Consider the following 22,619-nt stretch of genomic DNA (forward strand, 5'->3'; position numbering starts at 1 on the left):
CCATTCTCAAAACGCTTCCTTAGTCTATGTCTTGAAAACTATGCCTGCTACAAATGAATCCCGCATGGAACCAAGTTAATCGCCAAGAAACTGCCATTCCATTCGCCAAACACTATTTCTTGAAAACTACGTGTGGTACAAATGATTCCCGCTTGGAACGAAGTTAATTCGCAAAGAAACTGCAGTTCCATTCGCCAAAAGCTTCTGTAGTCTACATCTTGAAAACTATGCCCGCTACAAATGAGTCACGCTTGGAACAAAGAGAATTCGATTAGAAATTCCAGCTCCGTTCCAAAAAATTTTAACTGCCTAAATCTTGAAAACTATGCCCGCAACAACTGTTACAACTTGTAACGAAGTTAATTCGCTAAGAAACTACGATTCCATTCGCCGAACCCTTCCTTACTCTATGTCTTGAAAACTACACCTGCTATAAATGAGTCCCGCTTGGAACGAAGAGAATTCGCTTAGGAACTGCGGCTCCATTCGTAAAAACTAACCCTGGCTATATCTTGAAAACTGTACCTGCTACAACTGAGTCCCACATGGAAACACGTTAATTCACCAAGAAACTGCAATTCCATTCGCCAAACGCTTCCTTAGTTTATATCTTGAAAACTACGCCTGCTTAAAATGAGTCCCGCTTGTAACGAAGAGAATTTGCTTAGAAACGGCTGCTCCATTCGCGAAATCTTGCTCTGACTATATCTTGAAAACTATGCCTGCCACCACTGAGTACCAGTTGGAATGAAATTAATTCGCCAAGAAACTGCCATTCCAATCGCCAAACCCTTTCTTACTCCATATCTTGAAAACTCCGCGTGCTACAAATGAGTCCCGCTTGGAACGAAGAGAATTCGCTTAGAAACTGTGGCTCCATTTGCCAAAACTAACCCTGGCCATATCTTGAAAATTATACCCACTACAACTGAGTCCCACTTGGAACGAAGTTAATTCCACACAAAACTGCGATTTCATTCGTCCAATACTTGCTTAGTCTATATCTTGAAAACTACGCCTGCTACAAATGAGTCCTGCATGGAACGAAGTTAATTCGCAAAGAAACTGCAGCTTCATTCGCCAAAAGCTTCTGTAGTTTATATCTTGAAACTATGCCTGCTACAAATGAGCCCGCATGGAACAAAGAGAATTAGATTAGAAACTCCAGCTCCATTCCAGAAAGCTTTAACTGCCGAATCTTGAAAACTACGCCTGGTACAAAAGATTCCTGCTTGGAGCCAATTTAATTCGTAAAGAACATGCCATTCCATTGGCCAAACCCTTTCTTATTCTATATCTTGAAAACTACGTGAGCTACACTTGAGTCCTGCTTGGCACAAAGAGAATTCGACAAGAAACTGCAGCTCCATTCGCGAAAACTAACCCTGGCTATATCTTGAAAACTATACCTGCTACAAATGAGTCCCACTTGGAATGAAGTTAATTCGCCAAGAAACTGGAGCTCTATTCGCCAAACACTTCTGTAGTCTATATCTTGAAAACTAGGCCCGCTACAAATGAGTCCCGCTTGGAAAAAAGAGAATTCAATTAGCAACCCCAGCTCCATTGCAGAAAACTTTAACTGCCTAAATCTTGAAAACTACGCCTGCAACAACTGTGTCAACTTGTAACGAAGTTAATTCCACAAGAAACTGCGATTTCATTCGTCCAATGCTTGCTTAGTCTATATCATGAAATCTAAGCCTGCTACAAATGAGTCCCGCATGGAACTAAGTTAATAAGCCAAGAAACTGCCCTTCCATTCGCCAAACCCTTCCCTACACTATTCCTTGAAAACTACGCGTGCTACAAATGACTCGCGCTTGGAACAAAGTTAATTCGAAAAGAAATTGCAGCTCCATTCGCCAAAAGCTTCTGTAGTCTATATCTTGAAAACTATGCCCACTACAAATGAATGCCGCTTGGAATAAAGAGAATTCAATTAGAAACTCGAGCTCCATTCCAGAAAACTTTAGCTGCCTAAATCTTGAAAACTACGCCTGCAATAACTGTGTCAACTTGTAACGAAGTTAATTCGCTAAGAAACTACGATTCCATTCACCGAACCCTTCCTTATTCTATATCTTGAAAACTACACCTGCTACAAATGAGTCCCGCTTGCAACGAAGAGAATTGGCGTAGAAACTCAATCTACATTGGTGTAAACTTGCCCTGCCTATATCTTGAAAACTACACCTGCAGCATCTGTGTCCCACTTGTAAAAAAGTTAATTCGCTAAGAAACTGATTCCATTCGACAAACGCTTCCTTAGTCTATATCTTGAAAACTATGCCTGCTACAAATGAGTCCCCCTTGGAAGGAACAGAATTTGCTTAGAAACTGCGGCTCCATTCGTGAAATCTTGCTCTGACTATATTTGAAAACTATGCCTGCCACCACTGAGTCCCAGTTGGATCGAAGTTAATTCGCCAAGAAACTGCGATTTCATTCGTCCAATGCTTGCTTAGTCTATATCTTGAAAACTACGCCTGCTACAAATGAGTCCCGCATGGAATGAAGTTAATTCTACAAGAAACTGACATTCCATTTGCCAAACCCTTCCCTACACTATTACTGGAAAACTACGCGTGCTACAAATGACTCCCGCTTGGAAAGAGTTAATTCGCAAAGAAACTGCAGCTCCATTCGCCAAAAGCTTCTGTAGTCTACATCTTGAAAACTACGCCCTCTACAAATGAGTCCCTCTTGGAACAAAGAGAATTCGATTAGATACTCCACCTCCATTCCAGAAAACTTTAACTGCCTAAATCTTGAAAACTACGCCTGCAACAACTATGTCAACTTGTAACGAAGTTAATTCGCTAAGAAACTACGATTCCATTCGCCGAACCCTTCCTTACTCTATATCTTGAAAACTACACCTGCTATAAATGAGTCCCGCTTGGAACGAAGAGACTTGGCGTAGAAACTCCAGCTACATTCGTGTAAAGGTGCCCTGCCTATATCTTGAAAACTACCCCTCAGCATCTGTGTCCCACTTGTAACGAAGTTAATTCGCTAAGAAACTATGATTCCATTCATCAAACGCTTCCTTAGTCTATATCTTGAAAACTATGCATGCTACAAATGAGTCCCCCTTGGAAAGAAGAAAATTCACTTAGAAACAAAGCTTCATTTGAGAAAATTTCCACTGCTTAAATCTTGAAAACTATGCCTGCAGCAACTGAGTCCCACATGGAACGAAGTTAATTTACCAAGAAACTACGATTCCATTCGCCAAAAGCTTCCTTAGTCTATGTCGTGAAAATTCTACCTGCTACAAATGAGTCCCGCTAGTAACGAAGATTATTTGCTTAACACTGCAGCTCCATTGTAGAAAACTTGCCCTGCCTATATCTTGAAAACTACGCCTGCTACAACTGAGTCCCACTTGGAATGAAGTTAAATCGCCAAGGAACTGCAATTCCATTCACCAACCCTTCCTTAAACTATGTCTTGAAAACTACATTTGCTACAGAGGAGTCCCACTTGGAACGAAGAGAATTGGCTTAGAAAAAGCAGCTTCATTTGAGAAAACTTGCACTGCCTATATTGTGAAAACTATGCCTGCTACATCTGAGTTGCACTTGTAATCAAGTTAATTTGCCCTGCCCATATATTAAAAAATACGCCTGCCACCACTGATATTATTTAATAAAATTCTTAGCTTTTGGTTAGGGTGAGTCTAGAGGGTCGGTTCATACATTCTAGAAATATATCTAATAGTCACAATAATGTTAGGGCGCCAACCGGGGTAGGCTATAATGTCCCCTAAGTGGGCTAAAGATGGCCAAAGACAGTATATCTTGGGACCTGTGTCATTCCAGCATCTCACAGTTCTAAGGTTCTACTTAGTCAATTAGCTTTTGTGGGTTGAGGTCTTCCTGAGAACCCCTTTTCACACATGTAATGTTGTTTTTGTGTCGTTCTGTGGCCTGTCTCAGCTTTAGCCTGTGTCTTTGATTCAGTACATTTGTGTTCCACCTTCAGATAGATGCTCTGTGGTAATGTCTACATATTAACGTCCTTCCTGCAAAAGGTTTAACTTAAATTTACTGAGAAGTAAGAAAATGTACAATCTTAGCTCAAATTTCTTTTAATTCATAATATACAAGCAAATCTAACATACTGAATTATTTTAAATTTGTGAGGAAAACATGAACTATTGCATTATACAAACAATGTCACCAGGGTATTGAAGCTCGGTGTGAAAAGGTGCATTAAACAATGACAGTGTGACTTGATAATGCTGTGCATCTAAACCCACTTTGCAAAACACAAAGCATGGAGAGGTTTTCTGTGTTCAAGGTTTTATACCTTCCAGGAAAACAAGAAGCTAATTCTTCACTTTTAAAAGGGGAACAAGAATACCCTTGGCAGGGAATAGGGAGGCAAAGATTAAAACAGAGGCAGAAGGAACACCCATTCAGAGCCTGCCCCACATGTAGCCCATACATATACAGCCACCCAATTAGACAAGATGGATGAAGCAAAGAAGTGCAGGCTGACAGGAACCAGATGTAGATCTCTCCTGAGAGACACAGCCAGAATACAGCAAATACATAGGCGAATGCCAGCAGCAAACCACTGAACTGAGAATGGGACCCCCATTGAAGGAATCAGAGAAAGGACTGGAAGAGCTTGAAGGGGCTCGAGACCCCTTATGAACAACAATGCCAAGCAACCAGAGCTTCCAGGGACTAAGCCACTACCTAAAGACTATACATGGACTGACCCTGGACTCTGACCTCATAGGTAGCAATGAATATCCTAGTAAGAGCACCAGTGGAAGGGGAAGCCCTGGGTCCTGCTAAGACTGAACCCCCAGTGAACGTGATTGTTGGGGGGAGGGTGGTAATGGGGGGAGGATGGGGAGGGGAACACCTATATAGAAGGGGAGGGGGAGAGGCTAGGGGGATGTTGGCCCAGAAGCTGGGAAAGGGAATAACAATCGAAATGTAAATAAGAAATACTCAAGTTAATAAAGAAAAAAAGATTTAATCTGAGGTCTTTATATTCACTTATGAAGTCCTTACTTCTACATTTCTGGATTTTCTTCTCCTCCTCAGTCTCTACTGTCATACCTCCTCCCTGTACTGAAACCACCAAAGGGTAGTTTTCCCCTTTAATCACTGTGGGTTACAACTATTTATTCCTGCTCACAACCTACTTCTAGTTTTAAACTTGTGGTGTCTTTGGCTGATCTCACTTAATCCTCCAGTATGATGTCTATTGTCTAGATTAGAAGTCACTAAGATAGTGCTGTGGAAGGGCCATCCATCCCTGCCATTTACACCAACACTACTGTCAGCAGCGAGGACCACTTGACCTCTGAGTGACATCAGAGCCTGGCCTTCAACCTCATGCAACAACTCTTCCCCTCTCCAAAATGTAGGTCAATCCCTTCTTAAATTTTATGGTCTTTTGACCATACCCTGTACCCACTCTGCAACCCCAACCAGAGCTCTCAGTGTCCATTCTCAGCAATACAGCTCTTCCAACAGGAAACATCTGCATCATTTATCCATGAAATACTCTGCTCATATTTCAAGGCAGAAGTGTAGATTCAAAGAATACCTCCAATGAAAATAAAATCAAAATATCCTCTTTTAGTACCCAGAGTCTATTGCTTGGAGTCTGACTCAGTTCCTTGCAATAAATCCTACAAGTAGACAGTGAATTATACCAACCCTGGCACCTCAGGCCAGTGGTTGAACAATGGTGCTGTGAAACTTATTATCTAAGAAGATGGGAGCTCTTTCCCTCTTATTTGGTCCAATATGAACATAAAAATGGCCCTGAAGATGAGGCTGGGTAATATCTTATAAATAGTATTAAAACTCACCATTCCATATCAGAAATATTGCCTCTGGAGAAGTCACTAGCTGTGATTTTGTCCAGAGTCTATCTTTTTCCTGTGTATATATACACATGTGTGCATGCTTGTTCATATACTCATATATATGGAGGCTGCACATGACCTTCAGATGTCACTCCTCAGGACACCACTCACAATGCACTGAATTGTGAGCTAGTGTTTATTGCAACTGACCAACTCAACTACTCTGGCTGAGGAGGAAGCCCTAGAGATGCACTTGTCTCTCTCTGTTCCCTACAGTGTTATTACAAGCATGTGGCCCCACAGTGTGCATGGGGTCTGAGGCGGGAATTCAGGTCCGCATGCTTGTCAAGAGCAAGCACTGTATGACTGAGTTGTCTCTTTGTCTCCCATTCCTCACTAAAACGTTTATATCATTTTCAGCCACTGAATGTGACATTGCTATGCCTATGCCATACCCCCTTGTAGTTCGTGGCATGGCAGTGCCAGCTAGTCTAGGACTGTTACTGTCATGTGTTCCTGCTCAGGTCTGTGATCCTGTGCATCCCTAGAGGCAGCACTATTTGAGGATTTGTCTTCTCTTTAGTCCATTACTCATTTTTCTTACCCAAGTTAATATTTCCTTAATTTTCTTTTGAAAAGTATAAATTTGAAGTATGGTATAAATCTATACCTATCGTATACAGTAATAATCATAGATGTGTGATCTGATGTTTGCTTTTATTTTCTGTCTTACAATTAAATTTGCTAACCCACTCCTCCTGAGAGGCTGTTTCTAACACCTTGGTCACATCTCATCCTGAACGGTGTGAGGTTGCACTGCAGTATGAGGCAGGCATTGGGTCAGTGGAGCAAACTTTGTCTCTGTTGACCAGGGTTTTGGAAGGATGCTGAATTTTCTATCATTAGACATTTCATTTGTTTGAAAAATATTTGTGTATTTCCAACTTCTTTGCCAATAGACTATTTGCTCACTGAATTTTTATATTATATATATGTGAAATTCCGAATCAGTGAGCTTTGCCAGGAAAACACACGTTCACATATTTGTCTTAATTTACCAGCTCCATCCAATTCACTGGCTGTAATTGCCAAGTAGTCCTAATTATCTTTGACAACTGGTACCTAGCCAACATGGGTTTTTTACTCTAGTGTTAATTACTAATATAAACTCTGATATCACATTGAACACCACAAAGTTATCATATGTACTTAGATCACAGAATGTCTTTAAAGAGTGAAGGAGTTGCCATTAGCGTTCACAGAGTCTAGACTTGAGGTAGAGACAGAGGGATTCTCATCACACAGACTCAATGCAGGTGATTAGAGGTTAAGGAAGTTTGTGGAGAACTGAAGAGCTGCAGGGCTGCACCAGGCCTCAGGACTGAGTGAACTGCAGAGGTGAGGTGTAGGACCCAGGATCCAGCAGATGAGATGCAGATCCACATTACCATGAAGCAGCATATGACCTGTCAGACAGTGATTAAAGGAGGAGACATTAGCAGTGTGGATGGAGCTGAAGCCTTAAGATGGTTAGGAGTCCTCTGCTTGCAGGTTCCCTGAGACACAAACAACCCAGGGTCAAGTTTGTAGGGGCCATAACCATTTCAAGGTTAGGTGGCCTCTTCAGGTATCCAGATGAGAATAAGTTAAATCCTTAGACCTAGTTTCTGATATGGTTTTGTTTGTTCTTTTGACAAGATGTGACTATGAAGCCCAGGGTGACCTTGAACTTGGTGTTCCTTCTGCATCGGCCTCCTGAGTGCTGAGATTACAGGTCAGTTCCACAATGACAACTCCTTGAATAGTCTAATTATTTCAATCATTTTGTCTTAAGGGCGGTCCTAAGCCTGCAGCTACTAATGTACTGATGGGCTCTAGGTATAAGATTTGCTATTGTTATTCAGTGAGTGTTATATCTAAACACACACCCAAGCAATCTTCTTGCTTCCATCTCTCAAGTGCTAGGATAACAGGAAGGTGCCCAAGACCATCTCAGATGATACCAGAAACTTCTGTAATCTTTAATAATATTATGTGTGATTGTTGACTTACAGAATTTCAGGTATATAACCCTGGAATGATATAGTTGGGTCACATGGTAGTTCTATTTTTTTGTCTGTTTTTATTTAGAGACAGTTTTTCTATTTAGTCCTGGCTATCCTAAAACTCATTCTATAGACCAGACAAACTTTGAATTCAGAGATTTGCCTCTCTAAGGCTGGGATTAAAGGTAGGTACTACCACCACCCCAGAGTCAGTTCTTTCCATCCACATGTATTCGTGTGTCCTCAGGAGTGAGCTCAGGTTGTCAGTCTTTGATAGCAAATGCCTCTACTTGCTGAGTCATCTCACCTGCCCCAGATTTGGAACTTCTAAAATAAATTCCACTAAAAAACTTGCAATTATTGTCTATAGCTATAATCTATATATCTAGTCTCTGTGATGTAAAATTATAAATAAACACTGTGACTGTTATGGTTTAGGTAATTGCTTTCTCATTGGATCTGAGGCCTGGTCCACAAAAGGGGAATCCATGCTTGGTTCTGTAAACCTGCAGAAACCCATGGCTGAGCTGTTATAGGCCCTAGTGGTAAACCCTCTATTGTCCTAGAAATTGTCACACAATCAAACTGACTTCTAAATATTTATGTTTATAACCATGGTCTCTGGCTGCTCTCCTCCAAGGGTTCTATTTTTGCAGTGGGGAGCAGTTAATGTATGCCTCAGAATTATTCACAATGCTGAGAAAAAGTAACTATGGATGCTTACCCTACATGAGACATTGATATTAACTTCAGCTTCATGAGTCGGCAAGACTTCAATAAAGGGAACTGATAAAATTTGAGAGCCAGAGGATGGAGAGGAGTGTGGCAAAATGTCCTCTGGACATAAAATGGACATTACACTTTGAACTCACAGTTACCTGCAGAAGCTCAGGCCAGTTAAAATTCCACTATGGATAAGGGAGGGGTGAGCAGACCTGACATTTAGCTGGGGAACAATTGGCCCCTGGTGACTGCTAGAGATTGAGTGTCATTTTTCTTTTGGGGTATGGCCAGTGATAGGTTGTTCATACTCCAGAAGATGTCTCTACACCAATGTGCATATTCTAGCAGCACTAATGTGTTATAAAAAATTCAAATCGATTAAAGCTTTTGCGTAAGCTCTCCTCTCCACCTGGGAAGAACCCAGGCTCATAAGAGCCAAAGAAGTATTGAAGGGCAGCCTAGCAGAGAGGTATACATTCAGATTTGAAAGTCGTTTCCAACTTTGTTCTTAGCAATGAGCATTTCTCACACCCGGGCTGGTGTTTGTACCGCATGAGCCGTTTCCCCCACATCTACGGAACAAATATAAGAAATAGAGCAGACCCACGGATCCCTGCCCAAAGCAGCTCTCTGCTCCCAAACCCCGTGGGAGAGAGCCCTCACCGCCTGGACAGGTGGGCACTCCTGAGACTGCAGAGCGGAAGAGACCACTAACACTGCCCACCCCTGCCCACATCCCTGGCCCAAGAGGAAACTGTATACGGCCTCTGGGTTCCCTTGGATAAGGGCACAGCAGCAGCGGGTCCCCTGCGTCTGAGACACCGCCGGAACCTGAAGGAACCGACCAGATAAACAGTTCTCTGCACCCAAATCCTGTGGGAGGGAGAGCTAAACCTTCAGAGAGGCAGACATGCCTGGGAAACCAGAAGAGACTGCACTCTGCACACATTACTGATTCCAGAGGAAAACACCAAACGCCATCTGGAACCCTGGTGCACGGAAGCTCCCAGAAAAGGCGGCGCAGATCTTCCTGGTTGCTACCCCCGCGGAGAGCTCGTAGGCAACACCCCAAGAGCAAACTTGAGCCTCGGGACCACAGGTAAGACCAACTTTTCTGCTCCAAGCGACCTGCCGGGTGATCTCAAGATGCAGGCCCACAGGAACAGCTGAAGACCTGTAGAGAGGAAAAACTACACGCCTGAAAGCAGAACACTCTGTTCCCATAATTGGCTGACAGAAAACAGGAAAACAGGTCTACAGCACCCCTGACACACAGGCTTATAGGACAATCTAGCCTCTGTCAGAAATAGAAGAACAAAGTAACATTAGAGATAATCTGATGGCGAGAGGCAAACGCGGGAATCCAAGCAACAGAAACCAAGACTACATGGCATCATCGGAGCCCAATTCTCCCACCAAAGCAAACACGGAATATCCAAACACACCAGAAAAGCAAGATGTAGTTTCAAAATCATATTTGATCATGATGCTGGAGGACTTCAAGAAAGACATGAAGACCTCCCTTAGAGAAACACAGGAAAACATTAATAAACAAGTAGAAGCCTACAGAGAGGAGTCACAAAAATCCCTGAAAGAATTCCAGGAAAACATAAATAAACAAGTAGAAGCCCATAGAGAGCAGTCACAAAAATCCCTGAAAGAATTCCAGGAAAACACAATCAAACAGTTGAAGGAATTAAAAACGGAAATAGAAGCAATCAAGAAAGAACACATGGAAACAACCCTGGATATAGAAAACCAAAAGCAGAGACAAGGAGCCGTAGATACGAGCTTCACCAACAGATTACAAGAGATGGAAGAGAGAATCTCAGGAGCAGAAGATTCCATAGAAATCATCGACTCAACTGTGAAAGATAATGTAAAACGGAAAAAGCTACTGGTCCAAAACATAAAGGAAATCCAGGACTCAATGAGAAGATCAAACCTAAAGGTAATAGGTATAGACGAGAGTGAAGACTCCCAGCTCAAAGGACCAGTAAATATCTTCAACAAAATCATAGAACAAAACTTCCCTAACCTAAAGAAAGAGATACCCATAGGCATACAAGAAGCCTACAGAACTCCAAATAGATTGGACCAGAAAAGAAACTCCTCCCGTCACATAATATTCAAAACACCAAACGCACAAAATAAAGAAAGAATATTAAAAGCAGTAAGGGAAAAAGGTCAGGTAACATATAAAGGCAGACCTATCAGAATCACACCAGACTTTTCGCCAGAGACTATGAAGGCAGAAGATCTTGGACAGATGTCATACAGACCCTAAGAGAACACAAATGCCAGCCCAGGTTACTGTATCCTGCAAAACTCTCATTTAACATAGATGGAGAAACCAAGATATTCCATGACAAAACCAAATTTACACAATATCTTTCTACAAATCCAGCACTACAAGGATAATAAATGGTAAAGCCCAACATAAGGAGGCAAGCTATATCCTAGAAGAAGCAAGAAACTAATCGTCTTGGCAACAAAACAAAGAGAAGAAAAGCACACAAACATAACCTCATATCCAAATATGAATGTAACAGGAAGCAATAATCACTATTCCTTAATATCTCTCAACATCAATGGCCTCAACTCCACAATAAAAAGGCATAGATTAACAAATTGGATACGCAACGAGGACCCGGCATTCTGCTACCTACAGGAAACACACCTCAGAGACAAAGACAGACACTACCTCAGAGTGAAAGGCTGGAAAACAACTTTCCAAGCAAATGGTCAGAAGAAGCAAGCTGGAGTAGCCATTCTAATATCAAATAAAATCAATTTTCAACTAAAAGTCATCAAAAAAGATAAGGAAGGACACTTCATATTCATCAAAGGAAAAATCCACCAAGATGAACTCTCAATCCTAAATATCTATGCTCCAAATACAAGGGCACTACATACGTAAAAGAAACCTTAATAAAGCTCAAAACACACATTGAACCTCACACAATAATAGTAGGAGATCTCAACACCCCACTCTCATCAATGGACAGATCATGGAAACAGAAGTTAAACAGAGACTTAGACAGATTAAGAGAAGTCATGAGCCAACTGGACTTAACAGATATTTATAGAACATTCTATCCTAAAGCAAAAGGATATACCTTCTTCTCAGCTCCTCATGGTACTTTCTAGAAAATTGACCATATAATTGGTCAAAAAACGGGACTCAACAATTGCAGAAAGATAGAAATAATCCCATGCGTGCTATCAGACCACCACGGCCTAAAACTGGTCTTCAATAACAATAAGGGAAGAATGTCCACATATACATGGAAATTGAACAATGCTCTACTCAATGATAACCTGGTCAAGGAAGAAATAAAGAAAGAAATTAAAGACTTTTTAGAATTTAATGAAAATGAAGGTACAACATATCCAAACTTATGGGACACAATGAAAGCTGTGCTAAGAGGAAAACTCATAGCTCTGAGTGCCTGCAGAAAGAAACAGGAGAGAGCATATGTCACCAGCTTGACAGAACACGTAAAAGCTCTAGAACAAAAAGAAGCAAATACACCCAGGAGGAGTAGAAGGCAGGAAATAATCAAACTCAGAGCTGAAGTCAACCAACTAGAAACAAAAAGGACCATAGAAAGAATCAACAGAACCAAAAGATGGTTCTTTGAGAAAATCAACAAGATAGATAAACCCTTAGCCAGACTAACGAGAGGACACAGAGAGTGTGTCCAAATTAACAAAATCAGAAATGAAAAGGGAGACAAAACTACAGATTCAGAGGAAATTCAAAAAATAATCAGATCTTACTATAAAAGCCTATATTCAACAAAACTTGAAAATCTGCAGGAAATGGACAATTTCCTAGACAGATACCAGGTACCAAAGTTAAATCAGGAACAGATAAACCATTTAAACAACCCCATAACTCCTAAGGAAATAGAAGCAGTCATTAAAGGTCTCCCAACCAAAAAGAGCCCAGGTCCAGACGGGTTTAGTGCAGAATTCTATCAGACCTTCATAGAAGACCTCATACCAATACTATCCAAACTATTCCACAAATTTGAAACAGATGGAGCACTACCGAATTCCTTCTATGAAGCCACAATTACTCTTATACCTAAACCACACAAAGACCCAACAAAGAAAGAGAACTTCAGACCAATTTCCCTTATGAATATCGACGCAAAAATATTCAATAAAATTCTGGCAAACAGAATCCAAGAGCACATCAAAACAATCATCCACCATGATCAAGTAGGCTTCATCCCAGGCATGCAGGGATGGTTTAATATACGGAAAACCATCAACGTGATCCATTATATAAACAAACTGAAAGAACAAAACCACATGATCATTTCATTAGATGCTGAGAAAGCATTTGACAAAATTCAACACCCCTTCATGATAAAAGTCCTGGAAAGAATAGGAATTCAAGGCCCATACCTAAACATAGTAAAAGCCATATACAGCAAACCACTTGCTAACATTAAACTAAATAGAGAGAAACTTGAAGCAATCCCACTAAAATCAGGGACTAGACAAGGCTGCCCACTCTCTCCCTACTTATTCAATATAGTTCTTGAAGTTCTAGCCACAGCAATCAGACAACAAAAGGAGGTCAAAGGGATACAGATCGGAAAAGAAGAAGTCAAAATATCACTATTTGCAGATGATATGATAGTATATTTAAGTGATCCCAAACGTTCCACTAGAGAACTACTAAAGCTGATAAACAACTTCAGCAAAGTGGCTGGGTATAAAATTAACTCAAATAAATCAGTAAGTAGCCTTCCTCTACACTAAAGAGAAACAAGCCGAGAAAGAAATTAGGGAAACGACACCCTTCATAATAGACCCAAATAATATAAAGTACCTCGGTGTGACTTTAACCAAGCAAGTAAAAGATCTGTACAATAAGAACTTCAAGCCTCTGAAGAAAGAAATTTTAGAAGACCTCAGAAGATGGAAAGATCTCCCATGCTCATGGATTGGCAGGATTAATATAATAAAAATGGCCATTTTACCAAAAGCGATCTACAGATTCAATGAAATCCCCATCAAAATACCAATTCATTTCTTCAAAGAGTTAGACAGAACAATTTGCAAATTCATCTGGAATAACAAAAAACCCAGGATAGCTAAAACTATCCTCAACAATAAAAGGACTTCAGGGGGAATCACTATCCCTGAACTCAAGCAGTATTACAGAGCAATAGTGATAAAAACTGCATGGTATTGGTACAGAGACAGACAGATAGACCAATGGAACAGAATTGAAGACCCAGAAATAAACCCACACACCTATGGTCACTTGATTTTTGACGAAGGAGCCAAAACCATCCAATGGAAAAAAGGTAGCATTTTCAGCAAATGGTGCTGGTTCAACTGGAGGTCAACATATAGAAGAATGCAGATTGATCCATGCTTATCACCCTGTACAAAGCTTAAGTCCAAGTGGATCAAGGACCTCCCCATCAAACCCGATACACTCAAACTAATAGAAGAAAAACTAGGGCAGCATCTCGAACACATGGGCACTGGAAAAAATTTCCTGAACAAAATACCAATGGCTTATGCTCTAAGATCAAGAATCGACAAATGAGATCTCATAAAACTGCAAAGCTTCTGTAAGGCAAAGGACACTGTGGTTAGGACAAAACGGCAACCAACAGATTGGGAAAGGATCTTTACCAATCCTACAACAGATAGAGGCCTATATCCAAAATATACAAAGAACTCAAGAAGTTAGACCGCAGGGAGAAAAATAACCCTATTAAAAATGGGGTTCAGAGATAAAGAAAGAATTCACAGCTGAGGAATGCCGAATGGCTGAGAAACACCTAGAGAAATGTTCAACATCTTTAGTCATAAGGGAAATGCAAATCAAAACAACCCTGAGATTTCACCTCACACCAGTGAGAATGGCTAAGTTAAAAAACTCAGGTGACAGCAGTTGCTGGCGAGGATGTGGAGAAAGAGGAACACTCCTCCATTGTTGGTGGGATTGCAGACTGGTAAAACCATTCTGAAAATCAGTCTGGAGGTTCCTCAGAAAATTGGACATTGAACTGCCTGAGGTTCCAGCTATACCTCTCTTGGGCATATACCCAAAAGATGCCCCAACATATAAAAAGGACACGTGCTCCACTATGTTCATCGCAGCCTTATTTATAACAGCCAGAAGCTGGAAAGAACCCAGATGCCCTTCAACAGAGGAATGGATACAGAAAATATGGTACATCTACACAATGGAATATTACTCAGCTATCAAAAACAACGAGTTTATGAAATTCGTAGGCAAATGGTTGGAACTGGAAAATATCATCCTGAGTGAGGTAACCCAATCACAGAAAAACACACATGGTATGCACTCATTGATAAGTGGCTATTAGCCCAAATGCTTGAATTACCCTAGATGCCTAGAACAAATGAAACTCAAAATGGATGATCAAAATGTGAATGCTTCACTCCTTCTTTAAAAGGGCAACAAGAATACCCTTGACAGGGAATAGAGAGGCAAAGATTAAAACAGACATAGAAGGAACACCCATTCAGAGCCTGCCCCACATGTGGCCCATACATATACAGCCACCCAATTAGACAAGATGGATGAAGCAAAGAAGTGCAGGCCGACAGGAGCTGGATGTAGATCTCTCCTGAGAGACACAGCCAGAATACAGCAAATACATAGGCGAATGCCAGCAGCTAACCACTGAACTGAGAATAGGACCCCCGTTGAAGGAATCAGAGAAAGAACTAGAAGAGCTTGAAGGGGCTCGAGACCCCATATGTACAACAATGCCAAGCAACCAGAGCTTCCAGGGACTAAGCCACTACCTAAAGACTATACATGGACTGACCCTGGACTCTGACCCCATAGGTAGCAATGAATATCCTAGTAAGAGCACCAGTGGAAGGGGAAGCCCTGGGTCCTGCTAAGACTGAACCCCCAGTGAACTAGATTGTTGGGGGTAGGGCAGCAATTGGGGGAGGATGGGGAGGGGAACATCTATCAAGAAAGGGAGGGGGAGGGATTAGGGGGATGTTTGCCCGGAAACAGGGAAAGGGAATAACACTTGAAATGTAAATAAGAAATACTCAAGTTAATTAAAAAAAATCTTAAAAAAATTTCAAATCAAAAACAAAAGAAGAAGAGGCATAAAGTAGGAAGGGGACATTTCAGAGTAGAATTGAGAGAAAGAGAGCATGAATGAGTAACAAATATGATGAAAATATATTATATATTCGCATGACCATCTCAAAGAATAAGCTAAATTATTTTATATAAAGTATAGGATACCAAGATGGCATTTTTGTAAGAGGGCTTGTCAACATTTGACCTGAGTTTAATCTAATTCCATTATTATTTAAAGAGCTGATCCTGAAGAGGGAAAAGGATCTAAAATATCTCCTTCATGCTTTATATTGGTTCCATGTTGATGTAACATTTTAGAGGTAGTTGGTTAAATGAAACATATCACTAATTTTTTAAAAAAGGAACATAGTTGCTACAAGTCCTGAATGTCCAGTGTCAGACATCAATCCCAATGTCAAAAATCTAAATGCCTTTTAAAAGATTATATTTTGTATGTATGTTCAAATGCCTGAGTGTACAACCATGCAACATGTGTGTACAGAATACATAGAAGCCAGGAAAGGTTGTTGATTTGTAGCAATGGAGTTACATGTGGTTGTGAGCTACCATGTAGATGCTGGGCATTGAATGTGGGTCTTTTGCTAGAGCAGTCAGTATTCCTAACAGATGTGCCACTACTCCAGCCTCCAAAAGACAAAATTTTGAAAATTGCTTCTACTTGTGTTTACTCATGTGTCCATTAGGTAAAGGAAAACTGAACTCTAAACATCTGACGACAAAGTTGATGAGCTGCATTGAGAAATTACTTGATAAAGCATTATCTTACAAGTCCACTCAAAGTCCCTATTGTTGAGCAAAACTGTGGATCTGTGTTCTTGTGGTCACAATGCTATGTGATAGCAAATCACAACTTCTGGCAATTTCTCCTGCTTCTGCTGTGACATTAACTGGTTCAAAAATATGAGAATTTTGCTGGAGAAAAAGAATTAACAGATCTGTATATGAGGTGGTCTTATAGATAGATATTATCATACTGCATCCCTTTTGCTGTCCAAGTACCCAAGACACAGTAATTAATATTTCACTTCAATCTCCCTTTTGTGGTACTTAGTGAGTTAGCATATTTGGCTGTAGTTTGTGGCCATCAGTGACAACACACAAAAAGAAATGTGGTCACATAGGTAATTAAATTCCACTAAACTGCAACAAATAGACTGTGATAGAGAGTGGCTTGGATTAGACCATTGGAAATGGGCTCCTATGTCCTTACCTGATTAATAAACCAAGAAGAATGAGCCCAGCCCTTTTCTTACCTTTTTTTCACTATTGTAGCAACCCTAGGCAATGCAGTGAAGATTGCTAGAACTACAGTCACCCAAAACATAATACTTTGACCATGGGTGGTAAATGTAGGCTGGGTGCTTATTTCTATAGATGGAATCTGGGGGTAAGCCATGACTTGGATGCTATTCCCTGTAGGTGGAATCTGGGTGGCAAATGTAGGCTGGGTGGTATCTGGGACCTTTACTGTTGATCCTGTAAAAAAAATCAGAAAAAAATATAAATGATGCTGACATTACACCTCCATCAGCAACTTCTCTCTGGGTAGCACAAGGAACTCATGTGTGATAACTATTTTCCCAGACCCTGGCTAGAAAGATGAGTAGAATGTGTGTGTAAGATGTCCTTACAGAGTTTGGCTCCACAGACAAAAAACCACCAACAAATTAATACTCAGTCTTTCAGAGTTTGTTTCACTATCAAAGAAAGCAAATGTCTACTGAAACATCAGACAATGTGACATAATTGTACTGTGTCACAATTTTTTTGTGTTTAATTGAGCCAAAAAAGATAATAAAGCCTTCAAAAGTGATGTTAGGGCTGGTAGAAGGGCAGCTACAGTGGAGCAAGAAAAGGCTGGAAGTATACAATGATGCACACAGACGAGGAGCTCACTGGCAGGCCATGTAGAGCCTGGATCACTGGTTAATAGGGAATGAAAAACATTGGGGGTTAAGATGGCAAAGAGAAATCTTTGTGCTCATCACTGGATCCACAGACAGAAATACCACCAACAAATTAGTATTCAGTTTTTCAGATTTTCCATTATGCACATGTGACATCCACATAGGGAAGTCATCAAACTTTTCAAGAAAACTGCCTGTTCTCTGCATGTTTCCTTGTGGAAATGTACCTACTTACTTGGCATTTCCTTGCAGTTTTTAAAGAAGTTCTTGAACCAGTGAGGGGAATCTCCCATGGAGAACTTCCAGAGACCTTGTTCTAATTCTCTGTTAGTCTTCCATTTTTCTATGGTGCCTCTGTCCTCAGTTGGAGGCATAATCCAAGTAATGCTATTTGAATCGAACATGAAGTGATGCTTTTCACCACAGGTGATTTCCCAGAATGCTTTACTGAGTTGGCCTTGATTATATAGAGACATCATAATGGCCTTCAAGGTTCGATGTCCTGCAAATGGCAAACATAATCATCATCTTCTTCCCTTTTATATAGCCATCAACCCCTTCAATGATCAAGTCTTTCTCTGCATATTTAGAGACCTATATTCTTTACTTTCTTGGCTTGCTGTTTCTTAACATTAAGTACCATGTACTTACAGCTTTGATCAATGTTCAGCTCTTTTACGCATCCACAGCTCACTTCTTATATGTGCTACACCCTTCCTGGAGCTTATTAATAGCCTTTATCATTTCATAGTGCCCCATACTTACCTCTGTTCTCTGGTTCCATGTTATATAGCTGTTTCTGCAACTCTTCTGAAATGTTTTTCAGGCTTTGTGTGAATTCTGTACTTGGAATAGTGTAATTTACCTTCTTTTCTATGTCATTCAAAGGTGTGGCCTTGTTTATATTATCAAATACAAGGAAAGGCACTTCATCCTCTGAGCACTCTCCTTTATACCAGGGCAATTCATGTGTAGTAGGAGTCTTGATATTTAGTTTGCAACTAAGAGAGTGTGTATCTATAAGAGAAACATGGTGGTAAGTTCAAAATGGGAGCAGTGAGCCATAAGACTCATAATTCTGTGACAATCAGAATCCCTTTGAAAGGCAAAGGTTAGAAAGAGAAGCCTCTAATCAAGAGGTCCACCGGCTTTGGATCCTCAATTCTGCACCATCTTTGACTGTCTTAGGTTGGTAGGATACTCAGATACACATAATGTCAGCAGGAGGATTTATCTCACAAGTACTTTTATTGACTTTTATAAAGTGTTGAAGTATAAAATGTACCAGATAGTATTCATGTTCATGTGATTAGACTTAAAATCTGGCTCAAAACATAGGGGGAGGGAGAGATCATAGAACATGGTAAAACTTAATATAGGTGTTCAGGAAGACTCCTGGAGTGACCAAAGGTGTGTGGGTTCATTTCTGGGTCTTCAAATCTATTCCATTCGTCTATCTGTCTGTCTCTGTACCAATACCATGCAGTTTTTATCACTATTGCTCTGTAATACTGCTTGAGTTCAGGGATAGTGATTCCCCCTGAAGTCCTTTTATTGTTGAGGATAGCTTTAGCTATCCTGGGTTTTTTGTTATTCCAGATGAATTTGCAAATTGTTCTGTCTAACTCTTTGAAGAATTGGATTGGTATTTTGATGGGGATTGCATTGAATCTGTAGATTGCTTTTGGTAAAATGGCCATTTTTTGTATATTAATCCTGCCAATCCATGAGCATGGGAGATCTTTCCATCTTCTGAGGTCTTCTTCAATTTCCTTCTTCAGTGTCTTGAAGTTCTTATTGTACAGATCTTTTACTTGCTTTGTTAAAGTCACACCGAGGTACTTTATATTATTTGGGTCTATTATGAAGGGTGTCGTTTCCCTAATTTCTTTCTCGGCTTGTTTCTCTTTTGTATAGAGGAAGGCAACTGATTTATTTGAGTTAATTTTATACCCAGCCACTTTGCTGAAGTTGTTTATCAGCTTTAGTAGTTCTCTGGTGGAACTTTTGGGATCACTTAAATATACTATCATATCATCTGCAAATAGTGATATTTTGACTTTTTCTTTTCCGATCTGTATCCCCTTGACCTCCTTTTGTTGTCTGATTGCTCTGGCTAGAACTTCAAGAACTATATAATAAGTAGGGAGAGAGTGGGCAGCCTTGTCTAGTCCCTGATTTTAGTCGGATTGCTTCAAGTTTCTCTCCATTTAGTTTAATGTTAGCAAGTGGTTTGCTGTATATGGCTTTTACTATGTTCAGGTATGGGCCTTGAATTCCTATTCTTTCCAGGACTTTTATCATGAAGGGGTGTTGAATTTTGTCAAATGCTTTCTCAGCGTCTAATGAAATGATCATGTGGTTTTGTTCTTTCAGTTTGTTTATATAATGGATCACGTTGATGGTTTTCCGTATACTAAACCATCCCTGCATGCCTGGGATGAAGCCTACTTGGTCATGGTGGATGATTGTTTTGATGTGCTCTTGGATTCGGTTTGCCAGAATTTTGTTGAGTATTTTTGCGTCGATATTCATAAGGGAAATTGGTCTGAAGTTCTCTTTCTTTGTTGTGTCTTTGTGTGGTTTAGGTATAAGAGTAATTGTGGCTTGGTAGAAGGTATTCGGTAGTGATCCATCCGTTTCAATTTTGTGGAATAGTTTGGATAATATTGGTATGAGGTCTTCTATGAAGGTTTGATAGAATTCTGCACTAAACCCGTCTGGACCTGGGCTCTTTTTGGTTGGGAGACCTTTAATGACTGCTTCTATTTCCTTAGGAGTTATGGGGTTGTTTAACTGGTTTATCTGTTCCTGATTTAACTTCGGTACCTGGTATCTGTCTAGGAAATTGTCCATTTCCTGAAGATTTTCAAGTTTTGTTGAATATAGGTTTTTGTAGTAAGATCTGATGATTTTTTGAATTTCCTCTGAATCTGTTGTTATATCTCCCTTTTCATTTCTGATTTTGTTAATTTGGACGCACTCTCTGTGTCCTCTCGTTAGTCTGGCTAAGGGTTCATCTATCTTGTTGATATTCTCAAAGAACCAACTTTTGGTTCTGTTGATTCTTTCTATGGTCCTTTTTGTTTCTACTTGGTTGATTTCAGCTCTGAGTTTGATTATTTCCTGCCTTCTACTCCTCCTGGGTGTATTTGCTTCTTTTTGTTCTAGAGCTTTTAGGTGTGCTGTCAAGCTGCTGACATATGCTCTTTCCTGTTTCTTTCTGCAGGCACTCAGCGCTATAAGTTTTCCTCTTAGCACAGCTTTCATTGTGTCCCATAAGTTTGGGTATGTTGTACCTTCATTTTCATTAAATTCTAAAAAGTTTTTAATTTCTTTCTTTATTTCTTCCTTGACCAGGTTATCATTGAGTAGAGCATTGTTCAATTTCCAAGTATATGTGGGCATTCTTCCTTGACTGTTATTGAAGACCAGTTTTAGGCCGTGGTGGTCTGATAGCACGCATGGGATTATTTCTATCTTTCTGTACCTGTTGAGGCCCGTTTTTTGACCAATTATATGGTCAATTTTGGAGAAAGTACCATGAGGAGCTGAGAAGAAGGTATATCCTTTTGCTTTAGGATAGAATGTTCTATAAATATCGTTAAGTCCATTTGGCTCATGACTTCTCTTAGTCTGTCTACATCTCTGTTTAATTTCTGTTTCCATGATCTGTCCATTGATGAGAGTGGGGTGTTGAAATCTCCCACTATTATTGTGTGAGGTGCAATGTGTGTTTTGAGGTTTAATAAGGTTTCTTTTACATATGTAGGTGCCCTTGTATTTGGGGCATAGATATTTAGGATTGAGAGTTCATCTTGGTGGATTTTTCCTTTGATGAATATGAAGTGTCCTTCCTTATCTTTTTTGATGACTTTTAGTTGAAAATTGATTTTATTTGATATTAGAATGGCTACTCCAGCTTGCTTCTTCTGACCATTTGCTTGGAAAATTGTTTTCCAGCCTTTCACTCTGAGGTAATGTCTGTCTTTGTCTCTGAGGTGTGTTTCCTGTAGGCAGCAGAATGCAGGGTTCTCGTTGCGTATCCAGTTTGTTAATCTGTGTCTTTTTATTGGGGAGTTGAGGCCATTGATGTTGAGAGATATTAAGGAATAGTGATTATTGCTTCCCGTTATATTCATATTTTGATGTGAGGTTATGTTTGTGTGCTTTCATTCTCTTTGTTTTGTTGCCAAGACGATTAGTTTCTTGCTTCTTCTAGGGTATAGCTTGCCTCCTTATGTTGGGCTTTACCATTTATTATCCTTTGTAGTGCTGGATTTGTAGAAAGATATTGTGTAAATTTGGTTTTGTCATGGAATATCTTGGTTTCTCCATCTATGTTAATTGAGAGTTTTGCAGGATACAGTAACCTGGGCTGGCATTTGTGTTCTCTTAGGGTCTGTATGACATCTGTCCAGGATCTTCTGGCCTTCATAGTTTCTGGCGAGAAGTCTGGTGTGATTCTGATAGGTCTGCCTTTATATGTTACCTGACCTTTTTCCCTTACTGCTTTTAATATTCTTTCTTTATTTTGTGCGTTTGGTGTTTTGACTATTATGTGACGGGAGGTGTTTGTTTTCTGGTCCAATCTATTTGGAGTTCTGTAGGCTTCTTGTATGTCTATGGGTATCTCTTTTTTTAGGTTAGGGAAGTTTTCTTCTATGATTTTGTTGAAGATATTTACTGGTCCTTTGAGCTGGGAGTCTTCACTCTGTTCTATACCTATTATCCTTAGGTTTGATCTTCTCATTGAGTCCTGGATTTCCTGTATGTTTTGGACCAGTAGCTTTTTCTGCTTTACATTATCTTTGACAGTTGAGTCAATGATTTCTATGGAATCTTCTGCTCCCGAGATTCTCTCTTCCATCTCTTGTATTCTGTTGGTGAAGCTTGTATCTACAGCTCCTTGTCTCTTCTTTTGGTTTTCTATATCCAGGGTTGTTTCCATGTGTTCTTTCTTGATTGCT

The 22,619-nt window shown here is 40.2% G+C and overlaps 1 protein-coding gene across 1 annotated transcript; it reads right to left on the reverse strand.

Moving 5' to 3' along the window:
- Window positions 1-6,550: 6,550 nt before the first annotated feature.
- Window positions 6,551-19,190, reverse strand: LOC120100095 (uncharacterized). Its single transcript, XM_063276779.1, has 3 exons — window positions 17,885-19,190; window positions 16,996-17,218; window positions 6,551-7,308 (listed from the first exon to the last, which is right to left on the reverse strand). The coding sequence occupies exons 1-3, from the start codon at window positions 18,126-18,128 to the stop codon at window positions 7,287-7,289; spliced, it is 489 nt and encodes a 162-aa protein (XP_063132849.1). The 5' UTR covers window positions 18,129-19,190; the 3' UTR covers window positions 6,551-7,286.
- Window positions 19,191-22,619: the final 3,429 nt, after the last annotated feature.

The sequence above is a fragment of the Rattus norvegicus genome, chromosome 1 (assembly GCF_036323735.1).
Source record: "Rattus norvegicus strain BN/NHsdMcwi chromosome 1, GRCr8, whole genome shotgun sequence".
NCBI lineage: Eukaryota > Metazoa > Chordata > Mammalia > Rodentia > Muridae > Rattus > Rattus norvegicus.

Bases quoted from the DNA above. Each gene is read 5' to 3' on its own strand.
- LOC120100095 (XM_063276779.1), bottom strand. From the start codon at position 18,128: ATGATGTCTCTATATAATCAAGGCCAACTCAGTAAAGCATTCTGGGAA. The intron at 17,219-17,884 runs GTAAGTAGGTAC...TTTTTTTTACAG, and splicing joins AAACTGCAAGGAAATGCCAA to GATCAACAGTAAAGGTCCCA. The intron at 7,309-16,995 runs GTAAGAAAAGGG...ACTGTCTGACAG, and splicing joins GCTACAATAGTGAAAAAAAG to GTCATATGCTGCTTCATGGT.